The sequence below is a fragment of the Phaseolus vulgaris genome, chromosome 9 (assembly GCF_000499845.2).
Source record: "Phaseolus vulgaris cultivar G19833 chromosome 9, P. vulgaris v2.0, whole genome shotgun sequence".
NCBI lineage: Eukaryota > Viridiplantae > Streptophyta > Magnoliopsida > Fabales > Fabaceae > Phaseolus > Phaseolus vulgaris.
In genome coordinates this window covers 30,508,429-30,526,834 of record NC_023751.2, presented here as the reverse complement: position 1 = coordinate 30,526,834, position 18,406 = coordinate 30,508,429, and the positions used below count along the sequence as shown (strand labels likewise).

Below are 18,406 nucleotides of genomic sequence, written 5' to 3'. Positions count from 1 at the left end.
ATTAATAATTTAAGGTTTATATATATATATATATATATATATATATATATAGACAAGGTGCTGTGTGTGGGTGGTGGTGGGATCATATTATATATGATAATTTAGATAAATGCATGTTTGAGCAAAGCATTGTACCAACTTCTATTTTTGTCTCTATTTAGTTGGATAATATTTAATTATGATGTATACTACATTCAAACTTTTTAAATTACAAAGAATTAAATTTACTAGAGATGGTATGTTATGCAATAAAATTAATGTTTGTAATAATGAATATATAAATATGGTTAAAATTATAAATAAATATTTTATATAGATAAAAATATATAAGGATTTCATAAAGTTTAGAATGAATTTAATTTTATTACTCCAAATTAAAAAAAAAATCAATAGTCAATCAAATTAAAAAATATATATAATGTTTTAATTCACTAGATTTAAGGATATAAAATATTTTTTAAAAATTGTTTTAAAAATTTCAAGTTTGAGAAAGTAAAAAATTTATTTTAGTTTTTTAAGTTGAATGTTTAGAGACATTTTTATTAAAATTTAAAGAATTGAAAGAAATTTTTAATTTGAAAAAACAAAAGTCACTTCAAAATTTAATAAGTAAAAACATATATAGTGAGACTTTGAATATAATATAGGAATCTTTGATGAAAATTTTAAAATTGATTAATAAAACTTCAAAGAAAATAAATAAAATAGTTTTAAATTTCCGTTTATTTGACTAGTAATTATACTTAATTTTCAGTTAAAGTTTGTTAAACTATATCAAAGATAATTAATTCCAAAAAAAAGAAACAAGTCGATTCTATTATAATATCATTTTTATCAATACCTATATAAGTTCGCCTTTTTGATAAATGTACTTCATTATATAAAATGAAAACAACCTTGGATTTAAAACTTAAAAAATATGAAGTTTTTATAATAAATAATTTTTTAAAGATTACTAAAAATGGAAAAAAACTTTGATGAAAGAAATATTCTATAATATTATAAAAGTTCTGTAAATGAGTGCTTTGAAAGATTGATGAATAAGAAATATAAATATAAGAATAAGTAACCAATAAATGTAAGTGGAAGAATAAATAAAGATCAAATAATGTAAATGAAAAAAAAAGACAATTATTAAGAGTAAAATAAAATAAAATATTTAAAAATTAATAAAAAGGCATTAACATTAATTTTCTTATATACTATTCTCAAAGTTACAAAACTTTAGTATAATGTAATTTTTTACATTCAAATTACTTTTAAAATATCTTATATACACTTTTGAGAAGTTACTTATCTTATCTTATCTTTTCATGAAAGTCAGCACCAAAGGTCCATTTTCCTACATAGAGTCACATCTATTGTACAAAAATTTAACTATTTTATATATTCGTATAACATCTTCGACCAACTTTCTTCATATATTTGATAGGTAACTCCTTTATTAAGATATATACTTCTTATTATATTTTAAATAAAGATATTGCCAAGTTCTCAAAAGACGTTTTTTATACCATATATTATATTTGATATATATCATTTTAATATAATTTTAAAATTTTCTTGTTTAAAAAAAATATTTATTTCTCAGTTTTATAATATGGTACATCATTATTAATATATCTATGTTTTTTTTAAAAATTGGGTTGCAAATTACATGTAACTGAACAATTTAAATTTTTTTAAGGGATATATGAATTAGGTCACCGAAGTTAGGTTTAGGAAAGGGGAAGAACATAAATTCCTCCTAGAATAAAACAAAATAAAAATGTGAATATAGTTGTGATTAAGAAAAAAAAAGAATGTAATATGATATTGGTGACCAAATGCAAAGATGATATGATTATGTTTTATACGTGTCGTGATCCCAGCCACTGTAAGTGTAATGGGAAAACAAGTGGTTGAGTCAACCTTGGTGGTCTCATGTGTAGCCGCATTGCGCTCCATGTTGGATATTTAACTTTTATTTCAAAAATTAAAATCGCTATAGTTCCAATTAAACACCCATTTTTAAAAAATTAATAAAATAAAAATAATCTTATTATTTTAATAAATTTTAATTAATTTTATTTATCTGAAAATTATGAAAAAAAATATTTTACAATTTTCAATTGATTTTATCGAACGATTATTTTTTAAATAGACGTAAATGTTATTTTATGAAAAACTTAAGAAAATGAATGCCATTTTATTATAAATATAATAGAATTTTTTTTGTACTGGTATGGACCGACCGAGCTAACCGAGACTCCATCTTTCTGACTAAGACCTTTCACGGACGGTCAGAGCGATCGATACACTTAACCATTAACGCTCAAACCAAGGTCAGTGAAGTTAAACTATCATTAAGAATTAGGTAATGCAATCATGAGTGTGATTCATTCTACTAATCAGACCCAATAAGGTAAGTCCATTAAAATAATATAAATAACGCACATTCCAAGAAGAAAAGTATGTCATTACTACTGTACAGAACCGAGTGTCGAATACCCTCTTTACTGACTTGAGCGTCGAAGTGCCTTAGGTACCTCTTCCATTTGACATCCACCTGAGACTGAGAAACCAGGATCACACTGAAGCTTTAGCAACCTGCTTGAAGGAAGGAAGAAGACAAGTCTTCAATAGTTCTCTAAGTCCCATCTTCCTAATAGAAATATTTTTTATATTAGAAAATATATTAATATTTTCTAACCGCAGATAAAGATGGAATTATTTTTTAGGTTATGAGAATTGACCACTTCATAGGTGAAGTTAGTTGGAGGCATAATGAAGTGTACAATGTTCTTGCGTTTCTCATTTGGAGTGGCCCCACTAACACGTGTGACACATTTACAACCATGAACATCCCACTTATAATTTAGTCTTAAGTTCTGAATGGCGTGGAACCATGCATGGTGAGGTATTCAATGAGGCCACTACGGAGTCGCATTTGAAGGAATTCTTTCTTCTTTTAAAATCACTATAAAGTTATAATTATATATATTTAAATAATAACGCATGCTTTATATATATTTATATATTAAATATCGTTGGACGGTCTATGGAAGAAATGGATTTTTTTATTGAGCTTGTGGGCTATGAAAATAATCTCTACTCAAGTATTAAATCAAGGTCCACCTAGAGCAAATTTTACACGTTTAAGATAGTAACAACATTTTGAAATGATAATGATAAAAAAAAATGAAAAGAATTAGATAAACACTCTCTTAAATAATGGTGTATATTGATATGTTTTGAAGGTATAAGTGAACAAATATCAACAATAAAACAAAAAGTTTAGTTGTTGTAGTTTGTGTTTTTAATTAATAAATACTTTATTATCAAATTTGGATTCTAAGTAAACTATTCAATCAATCGAGCTGTTGAATATTGAACTATTAGATACATATTCAAGTACTTCAGTACTAGTATACTTGATCTCAGTATCTTGAAGGTTGTATAATTTATAATATTTTTAAATTTAGAAGTTGAATAAGTAATTTATTTAAATAAATAGATTATTAACTCTCCTTTTTAGAGATGAACATGTTTGATTAGATCAACCTTTTACGATAAAGTTATTGAGGATTAACCTTTATGAAAGAGAATTAACATTATGTGAATTTATAATGTATTTGAATGCAATGTCTTTATTTGATTTAGTATTAAGAATTCGTATTTATGATCAATATTATTAATACATTTAATGTTTATTTTCATGAGAAATCATGTGAAGAAATGTGACTTAATGACCTATAATAAAGAATTTTAATAATTTTGAAATGTTACAACACTTCCGCAACCAATACTTCTTTCACCAAACACATGCATTCAAGGAAATGGTATTTTGGGACAGGAGCATCACTTTGTCGAAAACACATTGAAAGTTCACTATTTAGAGTTTTTGTCTCATTTTTATTTTCAACTATTGATGAAATCCTACTCCCGCAATTTTGTAGCTTTTCCTTTCTCTAATTTTATTTTCCAATAATCTTCCTCCATTTGCTCAACTTAGGTACGTCTTACTTGTTAAGGTATAGATGATTAGACACAACTTTACACATTTGACAATAATTTACCCTAAGTTTGGATAATGATAAATAATACTAAGTTTCAATATGAGTTTATCAAGTATGAACTAACCTAAGATTGCTCCTAGTACAAACTAGTGTAGCATGTCTTTCACTAGATGCATTTTTAATAACTAACAAGTAATTCTAGACTAAATGAAAACCAAACAAGAGCTTAAAAAGTCGCATTAACTATTTTTAGATGATCAAGTTTGGGTGTCTTATAAAGAAACATCACTTAACTCATCCAAAAACACAAAAATATTGAAGCTTTAAACAATCAATATCTTGACAAAATGACTCTAATAGAATATTGGATACTTAAGAAGACTATCTATAAATAACCAAGAACTTCAAAGAATATCCTAACACAAGCACAACCTACTCCATTAGAGATATATGATCTTTATAGTGTAGCCAATATAGAGCCTAACTACTCATAATAAGGTAATGTATGTAAAGGAAGAAATTATTTAAAATGTTTTTATATTGGTTCGTCTAATATTGTAGACTATACCTAGTTTTCAATCAACTGATTGAGTTCCACAACTATCATTACAAGATAAAAACGAGTATTCTTTCAGCTTGTATCCACTTATGGCTAACTTGTATGAGTTTTTTTTTTTTTGAAATGTAGTTATTCTTACTGTCAATTATTTTTTAACAACTAGTCACTTCTGACTAAAACCCCAATATTATTTAACAAGAAGCCATTATTAGCTAGGACAAAAATTGTGTGGGTTATGATCAAAAGATCATGAGGTTTGTTCACTAGGAAGAGATTACGTCTTTTAACGTTTACAAGGTTAAATACTCTATTCTAGTTTGTTACAACAGTGTTTTTACAAAGCTATTTTAGGGCACACAAATATTTTGACAACATTTTATCACTTTTGCAATCTAAACTTCACTTATTCTTCTTCTTAATGAAAGACTTTATATAGGTGTGTAAGAAAAGAGTTGTTGCAAATCCTACTCTGACTATTGAGAAACTCCAAACTCATTTGAACATCTTCCTTGCGTTTGATGAACTTGGACGTAAAAGATGTGTTAAATGCACTCCATACATGCATTAAATGTTGTTCTATTTTTTAAGCAACATCCTGACAACTAGATGTACTTATCTCTCCTTAAAAAAATGTTTTAGATTGAAATTATGTAAAGCACAAAGCTATACGAAGTAGACAAACTTTTCTAGGTTAACAAAGCAAACACTTGGGAGTTGTTGAAGCAAAGCAAATTTAGCTCGGGTTCAAGAGATTGTTGATGTGATGCAAGCTTTTTTCATATCTTATTGATTAGAAATAAGAAACAAACATTCCCTACCATATAGATTAAACATATACATATTTGAGAAGTATTATGTTATCTTAACACTATGTGTGTATCTTATGAGTGTCACGATGTTTATCCTCTACATGATTTGTTTTTGAACAAATACTTGTCTTACTAATGAAATATTACCATGTTGTATGTTTTGGCTTTTTAGCACTTAATCAAAATTATAGGTGTTGGAATTTTCTCTAACATAATGTATATCGATAAAGCTAATGATAAACACATTTTATGCACGCTTTTAACATAGTTAGTTAGATTGTTTACCATTATTTTTTTGTATAAATGCTCGTTCTTAATTTAGTTTTTGTAAATGAGTCATAAAAGAAGAATTCATTAGAAATGATTTTAATTATGTACATTTTCACTAATATCAATTAATTTTATTTGTAAAGGTGGATGAAGATCCAATTCTGGTAAAAAAAGCTTTCAAACTGTGAAATTTTGTTTAACACAAAACAAATCCATTTAACGAATATTCAATTTTCAAATAATAGAATTAACTGACTGTGCGCTTAGTAAATGAAAATGTGCTAGTGAATTTGCTCTAGAGAGTGTGAGACTGATTAAATGGTAATTTGTTAAACTGAAGTTATGTGCATTGAGCAGATATGTATAGAACTAAAAGTCAACAAGTTCAAAACAATCTTCAAATGACTTGACCTTTCTCCTTTGAATTTGTATGGGCCTTACACTACTTCTGTAATATAATATACTATATATAAGGACTTGTAAAATTAGTTTGGAGTTAGTTAAAATTAGTTTTTATAATTTCAGATTTTGCAACTCTTATAATTCCTAGTTATTCCTAGTTTTCTATGTTTTGTACAAACTTTCATTTACATTTTAGAGAACTTTCAAAATTTTCAAGTATAATTCATTATAATTGAGTCCTTCATCAAAAAGCATGTTTTTAATAGAGACAAGGGAAAACAAACATACCTATAGTACCCAAATTTAGAGATTTTTCTTGTTTTGATGACTCCAAAGGTTACTTTGCCTTTGTCATGTTGCTTTAAGTTAGGAATGTAATCTTTGTGTTTTTAATTTGTCACAAGCATACACTATTCAAAAACCAACTTAGTCCTTGACCTCTTTCCAGAAAACACACATGCAATAAGAATTATAAGTTCTTTTGGTACCTAAATTCTTTTGGGTCCTTTCTTAATAGTCTTAGGTGGAGTGTTTACATTTGATACTGGGGTGTTCATATTTACCACAATGATGGCAATTAGCCTTAGTGTTTTTCTTAACAAACTTTTACTCCTTAGGTCATACCCTAAACCATACTTGTTAGATATATGTTTAGCATTTGAGAAAAGAAGATTTAGAGCTTTGGAGCTCTCAACAAAATCTGTAAAGTCATGTTTACAACATTATAATTTTCTTTAAAGAGATTTTGTTTTCTTTACATCTACTTCATACATCGGTTATAAGCAAGACATCTTTTTTTTAGTTGATAATGGATCCTTTTTTAGCTTTTTGATTTTGAATGAATAAATCTTTATATTTTGTTTGGGCTGAAAATAGTGCTCAAAGATGTTGTAATGACTATTGAGATGATCTTTGTAGGAGAGATCTTCTTCTTCCTCTTCATTAAATGATGAGAGGGATGAGTAAAATGATGTTTCTAAAGAAAGATCAGGACTAATATGTACCTCATTTTTAGCGTATACCATAATACAAAGATTGGTTTGCTCAACATCTAACCTTCAATAAGATTTTGAGTAATCTTCCATGTAGCCATCGAAATCTTATTTTTAATTCTTGGTTTTTTCTTGAGCTTAGGGCATTCTATCCTCATGTGTCATAGTTTTTTGTGCATTCATAACAGATAACTTCTTGCCTTTCTTCATCTTTATTCTTCTTGATGAAGTCTTCATTATTTTTGGCAAATATTTCATTTTGTTTTCTTTTTTTCTTAAGCATGTGCTTAAACTTCATTGAGATTGGTGATATTAACTCCAAAAATATTATTCTATTTTTCTAAAGCCTTAAGTGTTATAGTTTCTCTATGTTTTCTCTATAGGTGCTTTGATGGAGACTTTTGTCAAATGTTGTCGAGGTCTCTTTTTGGTCTCAGTTTTGGAGATGCTCTTCATGAACTCTTACGATTACAAAAGCTCATCATTCATAAACTTCTTTAGGTCTCAAACTTCGTGAATAACTTTAGGCAAGCTATCAAGTAACTTTAACTTTATTTGGGATTTTGAAAAGCACTTCCCTAGAACGTCTATACCATTTAAAAGAATTTGCATTCTTCCAATAGATTCACCATCCTTCATGGTGAAATACTCATATTGACATGTTAAAGTGACAACATTCTTTAAATGTACATCTCATTTCCCTTATAGTTTACTAAGTGTCATATATCTCCTTAGTTGTCTTCAACCAACAAACTTTCTTATATTTATTTTCAGACAAAACAAATATAAGAATATAGCATGCTTTGTTGTTAACCTACATGGAATCACTCCTAAGTCTAGTCTTCCTATGAAGCTTTAATGTCAATGTTTCCTCTTGTAATAATGTTATTCCAAAATTGATAAAATAATTCATTTTCTTATTTTATTTTATAAAAATAAATTTGATATTTGTGTATTGTAAATAATATACTTTCATAATTAAAATTTATTTAATTTTTACTTTATAATTTCGTAAAATTTATTTATCCATTTTAAAATAATATTGAAAAAAAAATCATGTAAGCTATTTAATAGAAACTAAAAGTACTACAATAAAAAAATAGATATAAATTAAATTTTAAATTAATTGATCATTCTATTAATTAAAAAAAAAAAATCTTATATATATAAATATATTATTTATTCACACGTTCTATTTATTATATAAATTTTAAAAACGGATATTTTAATTATATACTAAGTTTTAATAAAAAAAAGTCATATATATATATATATTAAATTAGATGTATTTTTAATTATATTATATATAGATAATTCATATTTGTATTATATTATAAAGAACATGAGAAAAATATTAAATAAAAATTACTATAAGAAAATATTTTAAAATGACAATTTTATACATTAGAAAAATACTTTTTTTATATATTTTATTTTATATGAAAATGAAATAAAAGAACGTATGAAAAAGTCATATATATATATTAAATTAAATATATTTTTAATTATATATATATATATATTATATCAAATTTATATTTTATTATTAAACTTTTTAAGACACCAAATTCATGATTAACTATTGTTTGCTATGTAAATTGTATTACATTTGTAAATTTACCATATTGCATTACATTTGTAAATTGCATGATATTTGTAAATTACATTTGTAAATTACATTATATTTGTAAATTTACCATATTACATGACATTTGTATATAAAACTATTATGTTGACTATGTTTTTTCACATAGATAATTTATGTGTTTTTTAGTTTATATTAATATTTATTTAATTAAATTTTAATAGTAAATATAAATATATATATAAATGATAAAAATAGGAAATATGTACTAGTAAAATAATAATAAAAATATAAATATTCATAGGTACATGGTACATATATTGTAAATTAGTATTTTTTTTTTTTTGAGTGTTTTCGATTAAATGCAGTTATAGCAATTAAAAGATTAAATTTTAAATTATCCACCATCTAATATATTTCAGAAATTTAACCCAACACACTTACTTAACTGACATATTATTGTCCTAAATTGCTAAACACAAATCCTCCCAAAAGCAGGTGTTGATCATATAATTATTTGTTTCAGGACAGTAGTCCTTACCATCTAAGTCCATGCAGGTGGTAAAGCAACTACTTCTGAATTTTGTGAGATCTTTGTCAACAATAATTTTATTTGGTTATTGTTTATCAAGATAAGTATATAACATTCTTATTAGAAATACCATTTTTCAACATAGAAAACTCTTAGTATTAGTTCTACATAATATCAAAATGTGCACATTTTGCTTAAATGTTTGGGTCAGGAAAGATTATGTTATTATTAAATTCAAAAATTTGATCAAATCAAAATATTAATCAAAAGTAACAATGCCAGTGCAATTCAGCACTCAAACACAAAGTAATTCAAGCAGGAAAGGATTAAATCATCCATCAAACATAAGCGAAAGAGAAAAGGAAATGAGAAAAGACTATGCATGAAAATTTTATTTCACAAGAATCATACCAAACTTACCCGTGAAAATAAAATACAAATTTGAAGAGAAAAACTGTTGAAAATTATCTAAATATCAGCTTACATGATGAAAACTACAAAATCCAATATTAGTGTTGAAATCTACGTCCAGAGACAATTGCGTTGAACCTGAACAGATCATTTTGAAATTGTCTTAATAAAACTAGTTCAAAGTTGAAAACCACTTCTCCTTACCAATACTTCAGTTTCTAAAAAATAAATAACCAAAATAAAAAGTTTTCAAAGGTCTATGAAAAATAAAATCTGCAAGAAAACAAAAGAAAAAGAAAAAAAAGTCAACAAATCACTCCAATCTTTATCTTAGACAAATTCTTGGCAACTAAACTAATCACAGTCCTATTCCTATAAATTGAGATAAATTTAGCTTTAGAATGAGTAAAAAAAAGCAAAAATGAAAAAAGAAATAGAAAAGCAAGAAACAAAATCCTAGACTATAAATCCTCTTTATCATTGCTTAGTTTTTTTTTTTTTTCCTATTTTACTCTTATAACAACCTTTCCTTTTATTAAATTATCCTCGTAATTTCATAAAGAACAGTTTTCAAAATTATTTAAGAAGCACTTTTTAATTCCTCTTTACTTGGTCCCCTCCACTATGCATAAACCCACTACCCACCTTACTTTCCACTTTCTTTTCTGTATCCTACTTCCCATTTTCTTTACTCTTTCATGTAAAAGCATACTTTCATTCTCACTTATCTTTCTCTTTCTATGTTTTGATTAATTTTTGTGGAACCTTAATTTGAAATTTGTCTTATGAAATTGTAATTGAAGTTTGTGACTAGATGGAGGGGAAATACTTAACAAAAGGAGTTGCAAACACCATCACAACAATTAGTAATTCTCTTTATGTGCATTTCAATTTGTGAAACCCTAATTTGACATTTTTCTTATGAAATTGTGATTGAAACATGTGACCAGAAGAATAAGAAAGACTCAACAAGAGGAGGCAGAGAGTACGTGATGAAAGTCCTTGATCATAAGATGTTTTTTTGGAACAATTTTATGGATTTAAATAAAATCGTACAGAAAAGTTACTTCCAATCTAATTTTCTGATCTTTTTGTCATCACCTTTTATCTCTCTGCTATTTATTTATATTTTCTTCTTTTAGATTTTTTTCGATAGTACAATCATCTTAACTTTTTATAAATTTCAGATTCAAGAGACCACCTTCAAAACAAAGATCATGGGTTTGGTCACCCGATAACATTACGTAAAGAAGGTATCCCATCGTGTTCTTAACTTTACTTTTCTATATACTATACCAACGTTTTGTTTGTTCTTTATTTATTAGTTGTAGATGGTTAAATTTCAAAGCAAATAGAGGAAGAAGAAAAGGAAAACTTCAGAAGCAGTAATCCTTTCCTGTTTTAAACTGATTTTCTTCTCTATTTTTTTTTTAAATTAAAGAAGAGCCATAGAGAGTGGCGTTTCCTGTAGTGGTGATGCGGTGGTGAGGTTCTGCTAGGGTCCTTTCTGCAACACAAGAAATCAACCAAAAACAGAAGGCAAGAAAGCAAAGAACAGAGGCAGAGTGACAGGGAAAGGAACCCTAGAAGATAAGAAGGGTTTAGAGGAACAAAGGCAGAGAACAAGCGAAAGAGAGATAGAAAAATTATGTTATTATTCAGTCAAGTAAAAAAAAATAGATTCTGTGGTGGTGTTGATATAAAACACTTGAAAAAGCCAAAAGGAAACGAAAATGGGCCCTCAAGCTGGGAATAAATGTTCTTCATTCCCAGCTTGGTATGTTATAAGGTAAAGATGTTGTGGGGAAGCGGTTTGGTTAGGATGTCCGCAACCTGTATGGAGGAGGAAATGTGAAGAAGTTTGAGAAGTCCAGCTGCAACCTTTTCACGAACAATATGGCAGTCAATCTCTATATGCTTGGTAAGCTCATGGAAGACTGGATTGTTGGCTATTTAGATTGCAGATTGGTTGTCACAATAGAGAACTGCAGGTTGAGCACTGGTAATCCGAAAATATTGTAGAAGGTACATTAACCACTGGATTTCACATGTTGTAGCTGCCATGGCCTTGTACTCTGCTTCTGAGGAACTTCTTGAGATAGTCTGCTGCTTCTTGGATTTCCATGCAATGAGAGAATTGCCTAAAAAGATTGAAAATCCAGTAATGGATTTTCTTGTAGTAGGACATATTGCTCAGTCAGAATCACTAAAACATTTTAATTTAATGAAATTAGAAGAGTGGAAGAATATACCCGATCCTGGTGCAGATTTTAGATACCGTAGAACCCGAAAAGCAGCTTGTTGATGGTCTTTAGTTGGTGCTATTACAAATTGACTAAGGTTGTTCACACTAAAAGTAATATCAGGTCTTGTGTTTGTGCGATAGAGAAGACGACCAATGAGGCAGCGGTAGGCAGATGCGTCTATGTCAGACAGGGGAGCACCTTGGGTTGGAGAGAGCCAAGAAGAGTGGAGCATAGGAGTAGGCATGGGTGCACAGTCCAACATACCAGCATCATTCAACAGATCCAGAGTATATTTTCTCTGCCAGAGATGAACACCGGTTGAGTTGCGTGCCACCTCAAGGCCTAAGAAGTAGGAGAGGTCTCCAAGATTTTTTATTTTGAACTGTTGGTCCAGCAGATTTGTAATGCGAGCAATTTCCTCAGTATCATTTCCAGTGAGTACAATATCATCCACATACACAAGAAGAGCAGTGGTGTTAGTGCCTTTATGTTTTAAGAACAGAGAATTATCAGCAATGGACAAGATATAATTATGGGACAACAAAAAGTTAGATAGTTTTGCATACCATTGCCTTCCCGCTTGTCGAAGCCCATACAAAGAACGTTGTAATTTGCAAACATGAGTGCTGTTAGGAGGAAGAAGACCCGGTAGAGGTTTCATGTAGACAGTCTCAACTAGGTCTCCATGTAGGAAAACATTGTTGACGTCTAGTTGCTTCAATACCCAGTTTTGTGCCGTGACAAGAGCAAGTAACAGGCAAAGTGTAGTGAGCTTGGCAACGGGTGCAAAGGTTTCCAGGAAATCAAGGCCTTCCAGCTGCGTGTAGCCCTTGGCAACAAGACGGGCTTTGTACCTCTCTATGGTACCATCAGATTTCCTTTTTATTTTGTATACCCATTTGCAGCCAATGGCAGTCTTACCTAGAGGGAGAGAAGTAATGACCCATGTGTGATTGGTTTCAAGCGCTTCTAGCTCCTCTTTCATGGCTTGCTGCCAGCATGGGTGTTTTGATGCTTCCGCATAGGATTGCGGCTCCATATGTGATGAGACAGAAAAAACAAATCTTTTAACAGCTGTAGACAGAGATTTATAAGAGACAAAGTTCGAGATAGGGTATTTTGTACTTACATTGTTTGTATGTATGGATGAAGTATGAAAATCATGTAGGTACATTGGCATTTTCCTCTGACGAGTTGACCTTCTTAGAGTGGTATCAGGTTGTTCTTCAGCAGCAGTGAATTGTGCCTCATTAACAAGGCCATCAGGTTCAAAGGAATCACCAGATTGATCATAAATGTCATTATTTCCAATAAAATCAGTATTACCAGTCACCAGATTTTCCTCAGTGTTATCAAGAGAATCATCATGAATAAAATCATCAGTAAAAACATAATTTTGGGGAATTGGAAGGGATAAGTTGTTGGGTCTTTCATTATTATCAACATTCAATTTATAGGGAAATTGATGTTCATGAAATATTACATGTCTTGAGACCTCAATTTTGTGATTTTTAAGATTTAAGAAGACATAGCCTTTTGTATGAGGCCGAAAACCCAAGAACACTCCAGAAACAACACGTGCATCAAACTTTTTTTCTGTTAGAAGTGATAGTACTAGAATAACAAAGGCATTCAAACACGCGAAGAGCAGTTAGATCATACGATTTAGCATGCAGTTTCTCATAAGGAGATTTATTCTCTAATAAAGGAGTCGGAGTGCAGTTTATCGAAAGAACAACATGTAAAATAGCAAAATTCCGAAATATAGGAGGCAAGTTTGCTTGAAAAATAAGAGCACGAGTTACATTTAGTATATGCTGATGTTTCCTCTCAGCCACACCGTTTAGTTCGGGTGTCTCAACACAAGTAGTTTGATGAATAATACCTTTAGAGGAGAAAAAAGATTTCATGGCAAATTCTTGTCCATTATCAGTACGAATTATTTTGACATTGCTTTCAAACTGATTTTTAACATATGCAATGAAATTTTCAATGTGAGTTCTGGTTTCAGATTTAGTGACCATGGGAATAAGCCAAGTAAAACGTGAAAAGTCATCAACAATAGTTAAAAAATACTTATGACCATACATAGAAGAAACAGATCATGGACCCCAAATATCCATATGAAGTAATTCAAAACAAAGATTAGTACGAGAACTACTCAAAGGAAAGCACAATCTCTTTTGCTTTGCCCTATGGCAAGTATCACACACATGGGTTTTGTTAGCAGTAATAAACGGAAATTAAGTTCTCAAAACAAGTAATTTTGATCAGAAATATGACCCATTCTATTGTGCCACAAATTATGGTCTTTATCAGTGGTACTGTAAGAAGAAGCAACACTTTTGAGCCTAGAATTACAAACAACAGCAGAATCAAGAATATACAGGCCATCTGTGGTCTTAACTGTACCAATCCTCTCGTTGGTAACATTGTCCTGTATTTCACATTTATTTGAAGAGAAAATTAATTTGTAATCCAAGTCAAAAGTAATTTTTGAGACAGATATCAAATTAAAGGCAAAGTGAGTTACATACAAGACATTTCTTAGGTAAAGCCTTTTACTAAAGACAACAATGCCAGAGTATTTAGCCAGAACATGATGGCCATTTGGAAGATTTATAGGGATAGGTTTAATAGATTTAAAAATTTGATAAAGAAACACATACATGATCAGTAGCTCCTGAGTCCAAGACCCAGAAAGAATTAGTTTTGATAGGGAGATTACCTGTTGAAGAATTAGATTGATCCGTCACTTGGTGAGCTGAATGGGTGGAGAGAGATCCCATTTGATTCACTTGTGTCGAATTGATCATGCTTTTGTTATCAGCAGCACTCTTATTTTGCTTGAATATGTCTGAAAGGATCTGGTACTGCAAGGGAGTGAGGGTAATGTTGCCCTCTTCCTGTCCTTTTTGACAATTTTCAGAAGAAACATCATCAGTAGACACAATACTATTAATCTTACTGGGTTTTCCACGATTAGAAAATTTATATCTAGGAGGATAACCATGTTTCTTGTAGCAACTCTCAACAGTATGGCCACTTATGCCACAATGAGTGCAAATTTTCTTATTATTGTTATTTTTGTACATTCTATTGTCTTTATTGGGAAAGCCATTCTTTCGAAAACAAACTTTTTCAGTATGCCCTATCTTACCACAAAAGTTACAAATAACAGAAGCAGAACTAGCAGAACCAAGGTTGCGGTTAATACTAATATTGCTAACAACATTGTTGATACTAGTGACCAAAGTATTACTAACCAACTGATGTTCTTGTTGTACCACCAGAGAAAAAATCTTTGATATGGGAGGGATAGGTTCCATCAATAGAACGTGAGACTTGATGTTGTGATATTGCTCATTTAGCCCTTTGAGAAACTGCGTTGCCTGATCTTCAAGCTTCCTCTGATTCAGAAGAGTCATAACAACACAATAACAAGAGCAATTTGTCTTACAAGCACATATCGGGTTAGGTCTAAAATTCTCAATTTCATCCCAAATAATGCAGAGCTTAGTAAAGTAATCAGTGACAGATTGGTCTCCCTGACAAAGGTAGCAGCTTCCATTTGCAGATCAGAAATTATAGAAAGATTACCTTGGGAATACCTAGTTTTGAGATCGTTCCACACATCAACAACTGAATCCATCCAAATAATGCTCTTCCTTATCAGGACAGAGACGAAACGCACCAGCCACGACACCACCATGTTATTACAGCGGTTCCACGCGACATAAGTAGAATGATTCTTAGCTGGGCAGGGATGCGTGCCCAGAACAAACTCCAGTTTATTTTTCGCACTTAAGGCCGTCATGATTGACCTACTTCAGGAATGATAGTTTGTCGAATCCAGAACGGGTGATACCAAGCTGATTCCAGGATTCTCATTAAGATGTAGAGAAAGATAGGTTTTATCAGATATCTCTTTCGTCGCTTTTGCCATGACTGCGGAGCAAAGAAGAACAAAACTTCAAACACGATGTGACGAAAGAACAGAAAAAGGAGAAGAAACAAAAAGAACGATCGAAAGCCAAGAAAATAAAAGGAATATATAAAAAAGAATCAACAAAGTAGAACCATAACGAAAACGAGATCAGAGTGCACAACAGAGCTCTTCAAATGAAGAGCTCTGATACCATAATAGAAGAGGCCATAGAGAGTGGCGTTTCCTGTAGTGGCGATGCGGCGGTGAGGTTCTACTAGGGTCCTTTCTGCAACACAAGAAATCAACCAAAAGCAGAAGGAGAGAAAGCAAAAAACAGAGGCAGAGTGACAGGGAAATGAACCCTAGAAGATGAGAAGGGTTTAGAAGAACAGAGGCAGAGAACAAGCGAAAGAGAGATAGAAAAATTATGTTATTATTCAGTCAAGTAAAAAAAAACAGATTCTGTGGTGGTGTTGTTATAAAACACTTGAAAAAGCCAAAAGGAAACGGAAATGGGCCCTCAAGCTGATGAGTGGCCCAATATACATATATGCAGCCCAAATAAAAGAAACACAACATTTCATCAGAATTGGTACCTTGCTCTTTTTTTTTTTTTTTTAAACTGATATTCTTCCCTATTAAATAAAAAATTAAAGATATTTGTTATGTCGCTTTTGAATATAATAGCAAGATTCAGATGTGCAACAACTTTCGCTCAATATTCAAATTGAGTCCCAACCTGTAACCACCTTACTCAAAGTGTTTGTTTCCGCTACCTTAGCGTTTGTTTCCGCCACCTTCGTCAAAGCGTTTGTTTCCGACACTATCGTCAAAGCTTTTGTTTCTGCCACCGTTTCCAATCTCGACGTTTGTTTTTGCCAGCGTCGCCAATCTCGGCATTTGTTTCCGCCATCCTCGCCAATCATGACGTTTGTTTCTGCCACCATAGCCAATCACAGTTTAGTTTTGACTTCCTAGGCTGTGCTGTCGACGAAATCAGGTCTGCTCCTAACATTATTTGTTCTGCAGATGGTCGAACCCACCAAAAATTCCAGTAAGAAACCTCAAAACAAACTAGAGTCATTTGATGGAACCAAGGATTGAAAGAGCACAGTTTCCACCACTGGATGACATTGCTGTACGAAAATGATATATTGTTTGGAATATTAAAAAAATTATTCAAACGATATAAATCCAAGTTTTGCATAGAGAAATAAAACTTTAATCTGGAAGATAATCCCCACCCGCATCATCTTCCTCGTATTAGATAGATTATTACACTGATAGACACATTTTCATATAAAGTGTTTTACTTTATTATCATCAAATATCTCTACCGTAGTTGGGTAAATAGTAGTGTTCCGAACCATGTTACTCATTCCTCTTCTCTTGATGCTAACTACTTTTATAGGTCGGTATTGTTGCTATTAATTTCATTTCTGATGTAGTTAATTATAAATTTCCTTTCTCTTATAAATGATAAAAATAAAAAATACAGATACACAGGCACAATAGTACTTGTGTTCCTATAAGAAAATATTTTAAAAATAACAATTTTATACATCAGAAAAAAAAAATAATATTTTTTTATATATTTTAGTTTATATGAAAATAAAATAAAAGAACGTATGAAAATAAAATAACGTAGAATTATAGAATTCAAGTAATTAAAAAAAAATAAAAATTTAAATAAAATAAATTAGAAGAAAGATAAAGTTATTACTAAAATTTATTTTAAATAATTTGTAATAAACAAGAAATATATAATTTTTTTAAAAATTATTTTTAGACACTATTTAAAAAAAATTAAAGTTAATTATTTAAATACTTTTTTTTATAATTAATTAACTTTAAAAAAAGTCAGTAAAATATATATGGTAAATTAAATTAATTTTTTTATTTTATTTAATAAAAATAATTTTGACATTTTTGTATATTAAGTAGTATTTTTTGTTGGATAAATAAAATTTAAATTTCATTTTCTAATTTCGTAAAGTTTATTTATTCCTTTTAAAATAATATTGAAAAAATCATATAAATTAGACAAAATTTGAAATATTTTAAAGAAAACTTTAGTATATTTATGATATAACTTTTTAAATATATATATATATATATATATTATATTAATTATGAAGTTGTTTAAAATTTATCCTTGCAAAATAAAACCTTAAATAATTTTTAATTAATAGTAAGAAATATATAATTATTTGTATTAAATTATTTTTAGAGACTAATTTTAAAAAAATAATTTTGATGATTTAAATACTTCTTTTAAGTAATTAACTTTTTGATTTTTTTTTGTGTGGATAAAATACTTATGATAAAGTAAATTTATTTTTTCTTATTTGTTTTATAAAAGTAATTTTGATATTTGGGTGCTGTAAATAGTTTAGTAATTTAAATTTAAATTATTTTCTAATTTAGTAAAGTTTGTTTACCATTTTAAAATAATATTGAAAAAAATCATATAAGTTATTTAATAGAAACTAAAACTACTACAATAAAAAAGGAGAGTAGAAAATAGATATCAATTGAATTTTAAATTAATTTCTCATTATATTAATTGTACTGTCTAGGCCGAAAAGTCTCGACCGAAAGGTTGTACCGAAAGTCTCGACCGAAAGGTTGTACCGAAAGTCTCAACCGAAAGGTTAACTATAAAAAGTAAATA

The 18,406-nt window shown here is 29.4% G+C and overlaps 1 protein-coding gene across 1 annotated transcript; it reads right to left on the bottom strand.

Moving 5' to 3' along the window:
• Nucleotides 1-14,055: 14,055 nt before the first annotated feature.
• Nucleotides 14,056-15,621, bottom strand: LOC137822385 (uncharacterized). The gene is made up of 3 exons (XM_068627272.1): nucleotides 15,265-15,621; nucleotides 14,474-15,214; nucleotides 14,056-14,241 (listed from the first exon to the last, which is right to left on the bottom strand). Exons 1-3 carry the CDS (start codon nucleotides 15,619-15,621, stop codon nucleotides 14,056-14,058), a joined length of 1,284 nt encoding a protein of 427 aa, XP_068483373.1.
• Between the last annotated feature and the right edge of the window lie 2,785 nt (nucleotides 15,622-18,406).